Consider the following 12,314-nt stretch of genomic DNA (forward strand, 5'->3'; position numbering starts at 1 on the left):
CTGCGCAGGAAGCTCAGAGTGAAACAGCTCCCAAGAAACAAACGAAACGTGAAAAGCCGGGAGACATAGCTGGTCGCCCAAGGGCTGATGATTTCGATTACCCCATGCCAGTGGTGAGCATTGGACAGCCAAACTGAAATCAGGATATTGGAAGATTAAGCAGTGCAAAGTAATCTATATTAAATTGAGTCTGCGCGTTGCAGGCAAGAGAGTACCAGCAGACGGTGAAGAGATCTTTCACACTGGGAGGCATTGGTCTCCACTCTGGGGAGTATGGTGAGTGTTGTGATCCCGATGTTTTTAAGCACTGTGTCAAGCATGTTTTCAATACGAGAATAGGTGCTCACACCACTTGTGCTGTGTGCTTCCAGCTGCTATTCGCGTGAGGCCTGCGTTTGCTGGAGAAGGGAGATACTTCGTCAGAGTACCTCTTGGTGAGCGCCGCAAAATCCCTGCTCGATCATGTCTTGTGATCACTGGTCAGAGGGCGTCGTCAGAACTCAATCTGGGTAGAAGGCCAGCAGACTCTAATTCGAGTGTGTTGCTGGGTGCAGGCACACTTCAACGAGGAGGCTCGCCAGAAGTAGAGGAGGAGATTGAAAAGCATGGTGACCATCTCCCCTCCCCATTGCCCTCTTCTCACATCGTTTTCCAGCTTTTTGATCTCCTTGCAGTGCACCTTGTCTTACCTTCAGATTTAGCCATTCTGCAGAAAGGCTTGGCGGATTGAATAGTCAGAAGTCTAGCGTTGTAAATAGAAGGGGCAGACAACAACAGACACATCAATGACCCCAAAGGCTTCACCTTCAAGGTCGTTCTGACAAGTGACGATGTAAATCTCTGGCCTTTAGTAAGCGGATGACCCCTAGGTGGGGTTACCTGATACAGCATGCATAGCAGGTATGTTCAAAGGGCAAGCCTGGCCTGGTCAATGGTATCTATATCTTTCTCCTGGTGTGCGCAGAGCAACTGCGGCAGATGAGCGCGGAGGACGAGGACACAACAGTGCGGCGGTTCATGGAGTATCTGGGCGCGCAGGACGATGGCTACGAGGGCAGCTATGAGGAGTGGCACTGGGAAGCCTACGGCGCCGAAGCACTCTCGGCCGCCATCCGACGCCTCGACGCGCCCAAGCCGGAGCCGGAACAAGTGAGTCTTCCTTGCAGAAGTATCTGGCGTTGTTGCCATGCAGGCGCTCTTTGGGGCTCCCAGAGACGCTGAAATGCTCAGGGGGAAGTCTTGAGCTCAGGCCTCTTTGGGCTGCAATCTCCGGTGCTGCAAACATATCTGCCCGGTTGGAAATCTCTGTGTTGCATGGAGGACAATGGAGTGGATGTGAAGGCTTTGCGGATGAAGTGTTTTGTTCACTAGCCTTGATGCAGTTCTGTCCGGTTTACTTGGGGGGCAGTGTACTGAATTGGAAGCCTTTGGTTTGTGAAGGCTTGCATGCGTGTATCATAGATGTGTGCTGTGCTTGTCCGCAGCCGGTGAGCAGGTCTGCCGAGGAGGAGGCTCTGCAGGCGTCGCTGGAGAATGTGGTGGAGGATCAGCACATGCTCACCTCCCTCACAAACAACAAGAACTTCCAGTGAGCACCCTTGCCTGTTCCGCTCTATAATGCTGCCCATCTTGCCGGAACACACCGCAGATGTGCCACGCATGCAGAAGGGCAGCTTCTGCTCAATGGTTGGACAGTGGCAGACCACCCACCAAGTGATGTGCAGGACCTATCTCAATACTTGGAATAAGTGACAGAACGAGAATCAGGAACGGACTTCAATGGGGGTGAAATTGTGTCTCATCACCATAGTTCTGGCAACCATACTGATCATATTTCGTGCCATAACTGTCTGCTTACTGCTGACAGCAGAGATCGGCGATCATTACATCAATCATCTGAGACTTGCACCTATCTAATTTGAATGTTTTTGGTGCCAGCGTGCACAGCGTGGAGGCGCTGCTGTCGGCGCTGGAATGCTGCGGAGTGGACAACGCGCGCATCGAGATGGAGGGCGGCGAGGAGGTCCCCGTGGCTGACGGCTCGGCCATTGGCTGGGCCATCAATATCGTCGTTGCAGGCCTGCAGCCGGCACACGCGGTCGGCGACGCCAAGGGCCGCACCGAGAAGCGGCGCGCGCTTAAACCCACCCAGGTCTGGCCTGCGTTCTCTTTGCATCTTTCTCCTCTGGAGCTTCTGGTCTTGCAGGTGGCATACTGGGTACAATCTTGCGAATTCTTCCAGTGTTTATGGGATTCGTGAAAAGAACACCCTGATGAAGTCTTTTGCAGATCATTGTGGTTGACTGCTTCTCAGGTAAGCTTTCGAGGTGATTTTGAATGCCATTAAGGGAGATGCTAATGAGCATGCGATGGGGGTTGACTGAGGGCAGCATGAGCGCATGTTTACGCAAGAGTCTGCCCGCCTGGAGCACTTGCAGCAAATGCGAGCTGCAGAGACCTACCGTCAGAGCCAATGGGATTTGTCTGGCCAATGCAGATGACAGACAGCTGACTTTGGCATGTGCGGGCAGGCGGTGACGGTGCAGGAGGGGGACGCATTTGTGAGCCTGTACCCATCAAACACCCTGAAGATCAGCTGTGGCGTGGACTGCCCGGCTGCACCCATCATCGGCCGCCAGTGGAAGTCCTGGGTGCCTGACCAGGATGAGCACTACCGCTGGATCATCGCTCCTGCGCGCACCTTCTACACCAGCTTGGAAGTGCGCGCTGCCTTCTGATCCTCTTTGTCTTTTGGGCTCATGTTGTGGGCTCAGTCACACTTGATTGAGGCCGCGAGGCAGCCCTTGCTCCGTACTTTGGCGCTCGGATTGCCTCTGATGTCGCATCACTATATTCCAACTGGCATCCCATCTCCTCGGGATTTCTGGGGTTTGAATGTTGGTGCATCTTACTAAGGGCCTGAGCAATGTTATCGGACATGTGCATTGTGCCATGATAATTGCATGCATGCAGCAAGGCTTTCTCTCATGCAGCTTGTGGAGAGGCTGAGGTTGTACGATGTGGACGTGGGTGCAGCATCACGTCGGAATAATTAATAGGCCCCACTCGCATGAAAAGCTTGTCATTTAGGCATCTCGCTGCGCCCCACAATGTACGATGCATGGCCTCGTCGCTTGCAGGAGGTGTACAATCTGCGCTCCCGGGGCCTGATCAAGGGGGGCACCATCGGCGCGGCGCTGATTGCGTACGGCAGTGACTGGTACGAGGACGGCATGGCGCGCTTCTATGAAGATGAGCCGGCCCGGCACAAGATTGTGGACCTCACGGTGAGGCACAGGCGCTCTGCTAGCCTTCTTTCATTATTATTATAACAGTGCACGCCATACTTTGAAGGTGACACTGTGAGGTTCATGCAGCAAGGCTTCTTACTTGAATGCAGCACCTGACATAAGGATATAATTGTTGCTGACAGTCATTTGCATGCTTCTTGGCTGTTTTAAAATTAGTGGGCATTCAAACTGCAGAGGGTGCTGGTAATTGAGAGCTGTTCTGTCTCCTGCAGTCTTTCAGTGTCCCTTGCCGTGATACATAGGATGGTCAGGAGTTGTGTGGGCAGCGCCTGATTTTGCGCGTGATTCATGTTGCAGGGTGATCTAGCTTTGCTGTCAGGGGAGGGCTCGCAAGGGCTGCCAATCGGCCATATTGTGGCGTACAACGCGGATCATGCACTGCAGGTCAAATTTGCTCAGGCGCTGCGTGCGGCCTGCTCAAAAGATGACTATGTTGACACACAGCCCCCAGCAGCAGAGCCCTCGTCATGAGATGACTTTGCCCAGAGAGCGCTGTGCATGCATTTGCCTGTCAATCTCGATAGATCCTCTGCGCCAGCTTCTCTTTGTACTGAGTCGCTTGCGCAAAGCAGGACAGGGATGCTTGTTGGCCACAGAGCTTGTCACACACATGCTGTTTTGCTTCCAAATGTTACGTATATTGTGTGAAGATGTCCCCGCAGAGACTGAGCGATATTTTGGCACATGTGCAAAATTTTGTTAGATTATCTCACAAGTTGGGATGTACTTCAGTAGCTACGTAGGAGATTATGAAGTTTACAGAACAAGTAACAATGTCAAGGCTTATCTATAGCAGTGTACAAGAGTCTCGCTAGTTATTGTAGCACAAGACACAGTGGCATCGACAAAAAGAAGAAACAAACACCCCGCGTATTAGCACAGCACAACAGCCTGATTCAGTATAAAATGCTTCATCCGTTGTCATCGTTCAAGTGACTAGCTAAATACCAGAACATAGGCATAAACTGTCAAATTAAATAAGACTTTTTCACACAATTGCAGCTACAAGCCTTAGGCCTAGCGCCCGCTCCGGTTTTGGGAAATTGGGATTTGTGCTTCATGTGAGAGACAGCTGCAGGGAGTAGAGCTCCTCGATGTCTGCAAAGTAGGGGTGGGTCAGGGCTGCCCTGGCTGTGATCCTCTTGTTGGGCTCATACCTCAGCATGTGCTCCAGCAAATTCAAGCCCACAGGATCCAGAGATGGCACCACCTGCGCAGTACATGGCCCTTGTATCAGCCAATGAGGCCCTATACCTACGCATCCTCAACTGTGCGCCTTGCAACCAATCCCACCAAACAATGCTGCAGCTAGCCACGGCACAATCTCTTGCGCAGGCAGCTCTAGCTTGACAGGCAAGCTGCTCTGCGCAAGCCATGACGCTCCTTAAGAGGAAAATGGTGCCAAACGGCCACGACACCCGCTGTGAACGATGCAAAAGAGCAACAGCTAGGAAATACAAGGTGCAGGCACATAAAAAGTGTCTGAGTTGATGTTGGACAGTGAAGCACTGCTGTTGGACAGTGAAACACTGCCGATCCAGCCTCAGGTGGTTCCCAACAGGTCCATACATTATATAGCAATCCAAAAGGATGGCCAGAGAAATATCCGCACCTCTTCCAGCTTGCGGGGTGCCCACTTGGGGAAGGAATCCTTGAAGTCTGGCAGGTCATGCACCCCCGGCCACGTCTCCTCCGTCGGCGTGCCCAGCGTCCGGAAGATCTTGAAGATCTCATCAATCTCCTGTAGCACAGAACCCCCCTTCCTCTGTCAGCATTCTCCATGCCCCCACACAGCACTTGCGGCTCAACACTGACCATAAAATGGCCATCACAGATGCGCCCTCGGTCCAGAGGCAGAGATAGAGACCGCCACAGGAAAGTTCATAGGAGTGCATGCCGACAACATTGAAGCTGCAGGAAGAGAAAGGAAGCGCACCGAGTCACCGGGGAAGAGCGGGCGCTGGTTGATCATCTCGGCAAAGATGCAGCCGATGGACCAGATGTCGACCGGTGTGGAGTAGTGCTTGGCGCCCAGCAGGATCTCTGGAGCCCTGTACCACAGCGTCACGACCTGCACAGGCACCAAACGCATCTGTGCTGCGATCTAGTACCTTATGCATGCACAAATTGGACCAATTCCAAAACTGGTGTTGTCCTCGCAGGCTTGGATTACGCCCATCAATGCTCCAAGCAGGTGCCTCATCACATCACGCAGCTCTGAATTTGGGCTTGCGCAATGTGACTGCAGGCATGCATGAATAACAGGGATCAGGGGACGGGTCAAAACACACCTCATGAGTGTATGCGCGGACAGGCAGCCCGAATGCGCGTGCCAGCCCAAAGTCGGCCAATTTCAATGCGTTGTTTTTTCTGTCGATGAGCAGATTCTGAGGCTTCAGGTCCCTGTGCAGTACTCTGCAAAGCCACATGCAGCACCTCAGATATACTGAGAAAGAATGTGGTGACCTAGATTGTGCCCAATGTGATCAGGGTGCTATTGAGCTCCTCCAGCATGCAACGGCAATAAGTATGTTTCTTACCTGTGTGCATGGCAGTATGTGATGCCCAACAGCATCTGGTGTAGGTAGACCTGTCATAAAAACCACAACCATGTCACAGGCGCAACGGTGCATGGCTTCTCATGTGCACGCATTGACAGATGTAATCAAGCGTGTAAAGCTCCAGGACTTGGATGCCACAAAGCTTGCTACTTGTTGATGCATGACCCAGAAGATATGTCAGGACCGAGAATCATCAGGCTGACCTTGACAAGGCGGTGATCTCTGCAGATGTCTGGATTTGAGTCCATATGCTTCTTCAGGTCCAGGTCCAGGAATTCAAACACCAGATAGAGCCTGTTTTCAGAATGGATCACATCCTCCAGCCTGCACAGCAAATCCCATCATCTCAGACACGGATGTCTACTGCTGAATCCCTAAACAAAGTCATGCAGTGGTCCAAGGCTGCTGCTCTCCGTGTACTGAGACATCTCCTTCCCGAACCTTGCATCGCTGTCCTGCATTAAAGAATACATCCCATCATGTGGTCCGTCAGCATAGCAGCAGCCCGTTTTGATGCAATCCGCCAAAAAATAATAGATGGAGCAGCCTGACATCTGCAACCTATTGAGCCTCACTCCCTCGAACAGCAATAGTCCTTGTCGACAGGAGCAGAGGAGTGACAGAGACATGCCTGACAACATTTCGCTGCTGCAGCTCTTTCAGAAGGGAGATTTCCCTGATGGCTGTGCTGGGTATGCCCTCCTCTTCCTGCTCCAGCCGGATCTTCTTCAGTGCGATGGTCTGCCCATTGACCCTGTCTCGTGCTTTGTAGACCACTCCATATGTGCCCTCCCCAATCTTCTCCACCTTCTCATACTGCATCACACCCACCTCTTGTGCTTAGGGCTGCACAAGATTGTAGGTTCAATGGTTTGCCAGCAAGCCGGTCGCAGTCTTGGATTGGTGCTGGTGATCTGCAGAGCATCTCTCTTCTCCTCATGCAGGAAGGCAAGCAGGACCAAGCCACTCAAGATTCTGAAGCATGTAACGTAAAGGGGGCCTGTCAGGCCTGTATTAGGTATCTCCAAGCAATATTGCGCCTGAAGATAAATCAAAAGGGTCCTTCAGTCTCGTAATTCGACTTTGACTGCAATTGGATCAGGACAAATTTGGTTGGATTGACTGGAGGGCATTGAGCACATCACTGAGGGCCCTTAAGGCGAAGACGTAAAATCAAGTGGTATAAACAGCACCTAAACATCAGTATGATGTCTAAGATACGCAATGGCAAGGCCAATCAGTGGTACTTCTATAGTGTAGGCCGTGAAGAATGCGATCAGAATTCCGTGCGTCATAACGCATGTGGACGCGACAAGGCCTTGCTTGAATGCATGCGCTGATGTAGCGAATCAATTCCCAGTTGTAAGCGCTCACCCGATCCATTTGATCGCAGATCCGGAGTCTTCACGCAGGGTTGTGTGTGCCAGGAGGCCTAACGGGGCGTCTCCTACGGCTCTTTCCTGATCTCCTCGACGTTGCTAGCAGCGTCGCACATGGTCGTCAATCTGTGTATCCCCAGAGGACGCTATCATGAAAGTTTAGGGCATTGCTCAGAGGCTTCCTGTTGAGCATCTAATGCGCCCAAGATATCGGCGCTCATGTTGATGTATCACGTGACAGGGCCGAGGGAGGAAACTTCACCCGGTTGGACCAGCCGACTAGGCCGCTTGACCAGGCGCTTAAGCGCCAATAGATTGGCTAGAACCTGTTCGGAGCTTCTGTGTACATGTATGTTGCAGGTCATGTCTCCATGCCAACTGCATTGAATGACCAATGCAGTTGGCACTCTGCCGATATAGCTACTGCTGGCCAAGGCATCTGCCATCTGCAGCTGCATGCATGCGCGTTGCGCATCCGGATTCTGATACCTCGATCGAGAGCTCTAGAGTTTGAGGAACTGCTGTGGAGCATTTTTAGAACAGACTCTGTCGGACACCCAAAGGCACACTCGTTGCCACAACAAAATTCACTCGAATTCTTGAGAATCATATATAATCGACCTGAGATCTCAGTCTAGACGTTAACTTCCATTCAATGGAAGTGTTCACAAAAGAGCCTGCCAGCATCATCCAGGATGGAATTTGCATGCCGCTGCTCTTGCTGAAAAAAGGAATATCCACATGGCACAGCGTGATACAACTTGTTGATCAAGGATACGGTATTCCAGATATACTGGTGCAGTGTGCTACCGAAACTATGGCAGTAAGCAAGCATCATGATGATGCACAATTCCAAGGCAGCTGTCATTGGCAACAACTGCACAGTGTCTGGCTGTCCACAACATCAACGATTGTACTCCTTCTACAGGTTTCAGCAGATCCAGCAAGCAGCGCTATCTGGGCAGCTGCACGCCACCGGTCGAGAACTCCTGACTGGCTGGGACCTTGAGGGAGGAGACATAGTCTGAGGCATGGGTGGGCAGGAGACCCATTGTGTTCAGCTTCCATAACCCAAAGGCAAGCCCTCCTGCTTGGATGAGGCAGTAGAGCAGCCTTGGTATCAGCACCTCTAGCTTGCCGCCCTCTGACGCCTCCGCTGGAAACACTGCACACCAGATGCGACTGTCACTCCTCTTCTATAATGGGTTGCCCTCAATAAGATGCTGCCATAACAATGCTGCTCAGCAAGGAAGCAGCTGGATCATGCTTCCGAGCATTATGAATGCGCACACAACTTCTGTCCGCTGTGCTTGTGTCAGCTTCGATCAACTTGGTTCCACTTTCTTGTTTCAAAGGAAGATGGGAACGGGTTAGGTTTGGTGGACTTACTTTGTTTCGAGTTCATGATGGCTGCAAGTGGCTGGTAAATGCCGGATACCGTCATCATGATGCTAAATAAGTGGATCTGGCTCCCGCTCATCCACATCATGAAGCACATGAAGCCAATATTCTTCACTGTCCCAGTTGCTCTGCTGTACAGCGCTGCCTGCTTGGCTGCCAGCAAGCCTGGAGCTGTGCCCTGTGACGAAGTACTGGCTGCCTGTAGCACAACAAAAACACATCCCAATGATTTCTGCAGGGACGCTTTGGCAAGATCAACTCTAGGTTCACAGAGTGCCGGTCTTCAAGTTTGCAAAGGATGCCTGTCACGTCCTTGAAACGACTGGGGCTGGTTGTCTTGTAACGATCTGAAATTAAGGTAATCTCCATCCTCCTTTGCCATAAAGCAGCAGTAGTTCTTACCACATCCCTGCTTGCAGTTGGCTCATAGCCAGGGGGATCCCCAACGTGCTTGCGATCAACCGTTCCACTCTGGTTGCTCTCAAATCTCACGCTGTATTTTAAAAACTCAGACATCTTCTCCTCGTGCGGCTTCCAAAGCTTGCTGTTTAGTCCAGGCAATTAGTATGAGTTTGGTGGGACACACTCTTTTTTGACGGTGGTTTGGCACTCCTTCACCTTCTAAACACTTCACTGAGCGACGAAGTCTACAAATCTGGTGTCAGGGAATGCTACGTGACTCTCATGGTGGTCTTGGACATTGATCGCACCGAGAAGACGGCGTTGCGGAAGGAAATGCTGACGAGGAGATCACATCGCCGGTATCCTTGAAAAGTTAGGATCTTCAACAAAATTCAACGCACGGATTCACTGCTGGTAGACATTGAGTTTCTAAAGACATATACATTTCATGCCTGTTGCTTTGGGTTTTCTTTTCTTTCTCTAAACTTACTATAGAGTCCATCTGACTGAAATGGATGCGCTCAGCGGCAAATGCTCGTGTTCTGGACGCGAAAGTGCTGTTATTGGATCCGTTCTCCTGCATCTAAGCCGAAGGGGCCGTCGACAATCACGGTAAAATATTCCTGTGGAATGGGATGTACCTGAAGCCGCTGTTGGCGTTTCTGTGGGTTCAAGACCCCCTTCCATCAGATTTGTGATAGTTTCTGATGCCTTAATTCTCCCACGCAGCGCTCTGCACACTGCTGTGCATGCCGCCTGGCGTGGCAAGGCTCACACGCCACAGCAGCTGGTTCCAGTAGAAGCCCCTTCATCCCCACTGTTGCCCCCTCGCCTCCCCCACAGCACTGCCTGGATGCTGATTGGGCTACAGGTGTGCCTGCCACCAATTGCAGCAGATATATCTTCCAAGTCATGCACCTTTCAGGCTGGACTGTCCCTTTAGGAGGAGGACCTGGTGCATACGAGATGCTCATTGCAATTCTTAAGTTGGCAGGCGTTTGCGCTGGTTGGATGCCTGGTGACGGGAACGCTGGCGAGGCGGCGGCGGATTGAGGTGGAGGGGCTGAACAACCGCCTGCGCCAGATCAACGCTGAGCTCCTCCAGCGCAGCTCAGTCGAGGTCTGCCACCTCATCTCCCGCCGAGCATCACTCTCTGGATATTACTGTTGCGCGCTCGGCAGTCTCAGGTAGCATTGGCGCATGCTAGGATGCGTTGACGCCAGACTCTATGAGCATTGGCTGACACATGGGCATTCTATTGATGCTCTCTCGGCAGTGTCACCTGGCATTTGCACAAGCTAGGATCTGCCGATGCCAGATGCCCTGCAAACTTTGGACACAGTGGCTGAAAGCGGGCGGATAAATTTGTGCAGGAGCTGGTGTGCTCAGCAGATGAGGACCGGGAGGCAGTGCTGGCGTACAGGAACGCTCTGGAGAACGCGCTCGATGCCCCGGCAGCAGCGCACCCCATGGAGGGCTACGGCCCCGACAACATGAGCATGGCGCAGGTGGGCAGCTCTTTCCCCTGTGGTCAAACCCCCATGTTCACAAGACAAGTATTCAGCACGCAAACTGCAGAGATCATGGGACGGGACGCACAGAACATTGGTGGCAGTTTGGAGACCTTTTGCACAAATCATGGGGTGTTGCGCAACAGAGACCAATTGAGGAACTGGGTTGTTGCGCTTCCAAACACAAGGATATGGGTGCCATTTGCACAGATCATGGGATGTTGCTTACAAGAGGCCTCTTTAGGACCGGATTGTTGCGCTGTGAGCAGAACGATGTGAGTGCGCTGGGCTGTTCGCAGGCCAGGAGGACACTGTCAGGACTGCTGCGCAAGGGGAAGGAGGCGCTGCGAGAAAATGATGCCGGCGAGGCTGTCCTTGCAGCCAGGCAGGTGTGTGCACATGAGCTTGATGTAAAGGTGTCGCATTGCTGCGTTTGGTGTGCAGAGTACAAGAGTAGCAGTGGGCATTTCAGATCGTCTCTTGCCGGCAAGATGGATCTGATGTGGTGGTTGTCTGCAGGCACTGAAAATTGCTCGTGAGCTGATGGACGTGAGGGCAGAGCGCGCAGTCTTGCGGCTTCTGGCGCGCGGATACCGCGCGGTGTGCATCCTCACACTTTGCATGAGCGCTGTGAGAGTGACAAGGTCAAATATGCCAGCACAATCCGAATGCTTCGGTCGCCCCTTGCCTGTGATCCTCCATATGTTTGATAGTTGCAGGCAATCTTCATGTAGGAGATCTGCAGAAGATGATGCCTACGCGCTTGATGAATTTGCATGCGCAGGATGGCAACTTGGAGCGGAGCCTCAAGGCCTTGCAGCAGAGCCTGGAGCTATCCTCCAAGCTGGAGGAAGCATCTGGTGATGTGGATGTGCTGGGTGCCATCGGTGACCTCTACACCGATCTTGGGGACCTTGAAAGGGCAGCAGAGGCGAGTTGCACTCACATATTCCGAGCTGTGCACAATGAGGAATCACAGACAGCACCAGCACATGAATGGCAGATATTCTATAATCAGGTTGATGGGTTGACTAGATACTGAGTCCTTGTGTGCTGTGCAGTACTACGACCGATGCATTAAAGCTATTCAGGAGGATCCATCCAGCACGTCTTCAATGTGGGACTGCTAACATTCTGAAGTGTTGAGAGGTGCTGTTTTTGGAAGCTGCCGTCCACCTTAATTTTGCTATTGTGAGTCACATGATTTTTTTCAGATTGCACTGGTGCACCATGTGACAACTTTTGAGTGAAGAGAGAATGCAAGACAAGAAGGCATGGCCAGGGCATTGTCAGCACCAGACATAAAACGACATTTCTGGTGACGTTTCAACGGGTCCTTGTAAATCTGTTAAAATTTTGTCCCGGAGCTCGACTGTAATGATGTACTTCAAAAGCCATAATGCATTGTAACTTCATTATTTCACATGATACAAATGGGAGACCTCAAGAGACTTAGCTTTTTCTAGTGACCAACTCAAGCACCCAAAGAAAGAAAACCATCCTCGCATACCCTTGCAGTGGGGTTACGCTATGTCAATTTTGCACCAAGGTGCCATTGTCACACCACAGATCACAGCATTCTGGTGTCCGGCAAGTGCAGTCCACGCAGAGAGGAACCCAGAAAATGCAGAATCAGATATGCAGACGTTGAGAAGACAAGAACTTAAATTATAGGTCATCGTTGGCATTACTGCTAGCTGCATACATTCAATACGACAATTGCTGCTGCTAGGGAGAGCACGAAGACT

General features: G+C 51.7%; 4 protein-coding genes across 4 annotated transcripts; 2 read left to right on the forward strand and 2 right to left on the reverse strand.

Moving 5' to 3' along the window:
- Window positions 1-215: 215 nt before the first annotated feature.
- Window positions 216-3,692, forward strand: COCSUDRAFT_6218 (UDP-3-O-acyl N-acetylglucosamine deacetylase; the record flags this gene model as incomplete). Its single annotated transcript, XM_005647171.1, has 6 exons — window positions 216-276; window positions 372-464; window positions 1,902-2,152; window positions 2,532-2,720; window positions 3,144-3,287; window positions 3,609-3,692. Coding segments are annotated over 6 exons (822 nt in total), but the record flags the coding sequence as incomplete, so codon positions are not given.
- Window positions 3,693-4,050: 358 nt separating this feature from the next.
- On the reverse strand, window positions 4,051-7,431 carry COCSUDRAFT_23950 (Pkinase-domain-containing protein). The gene is made up of 8 exons (XM_005647172.1): window positions 7,247-7,431; window positions 6,504-6,688; window positions 6,076-6,196; window positions 5,852-5,901; window positions 5,603-5,726; window positions 5,248-5,382; window positions 4,924-5,052; window positions 4,051-4,521 (listed from the first exon to the last, which is right to left on the reverse strand). The coding sequence occupies exons 1-8, from the start codon at window positions 7,253-7,255 to the stop codon at window positions 4,369-4,371; spliced, it is 906 nt and encodes a 301-aa protein (XP_005647229.1). The 5' UTR covers window positions 7,256-7,431; the 3' UTR covers window positions 4,051-4,368.
- A 773-nt stretch (window positions 7,432-8,204) lies between these two features.
- Window positions 8,205-9,168, reverse strand: COCSUDRAFT_16208 (DUF1077-domain-containing protein; the record flags this gene model as incomplete). The annotated part of the gene is made up of 3 exons (XM_005647173.1): window positions 8,205-8,407; window positions 8,641-8,793; window positions 8,997-9,168. The coding sequence occupies 3 exons, from the start codon at window positions 9,166-9,168 to the stop codon at window positions 8,205-8,207; spliced, it is 528 nt and encodes a 175-aa protein (XP_005647230.1).
- Window positions 9,169-9,907: 739 nt separating this feature from the next.
- COCSUDRAFT_63825 (hypothetical protein) lies at window positions 9,908-11,696 on the forward strand (the record flags this gene model as incomplete). Its single annotated transcript, XM_005647174.1, has 7 exons — window positions 9,908-9,925; window positions 10,049-10,174; window positions 10,429-10,563; window positions 10,866-10,955; window positions 11,086-11,166; window positions 11,351-11,524; window positions 11,628-11,696. The coding sequence occupies 7 exons, from the start codon at window positions 9,908-9,910 to the stop codon at window positions 11,694-11,696; spliced, it is 693 nt and encodes a 230-aa protein (XP_005647231.1).
- Between the last annotated feature and the right edge of the window lie 618 nt (window positions 11,697-12,314).

This window comes from Coccomyxa subellipsoidea (assembly GCF_000258705.1).
Source record: "Coccomyxa subellipsoidea C-169, whole genome shotgun sequence".
Taxonomy (NCBI): domain Eukaryota; kingdom Viridiplantae; phylum Chlorophyta; class Trebouxiophyceae; family Coccomyxaceae; genus Coccomyxa; species Coccomyxa subellipsoidea.

What these genes read in the sequence shown, in the direction of transcription:
- COCSUDRAFT_23950 (XM_005647172.1), bottom strand. An exon ending in CAGCAGCGAAATGTTGTCAG is followed by an intron (nt 6,197 to 6,503) that starts GCATGTCTCTGT and finishes TTTGCTGTGCAG; the next exon opens with GCTGGAGGATGTGATCCATT. An exon ending in ACATACTGCCATGCACACAG is followed by an intron (nt 5,727 to 5,851) that starts GTAAGAAACATA and finishes GTGGCTTTGCAG; the next exon opens with AGTACTGCACAGGGACCTGA.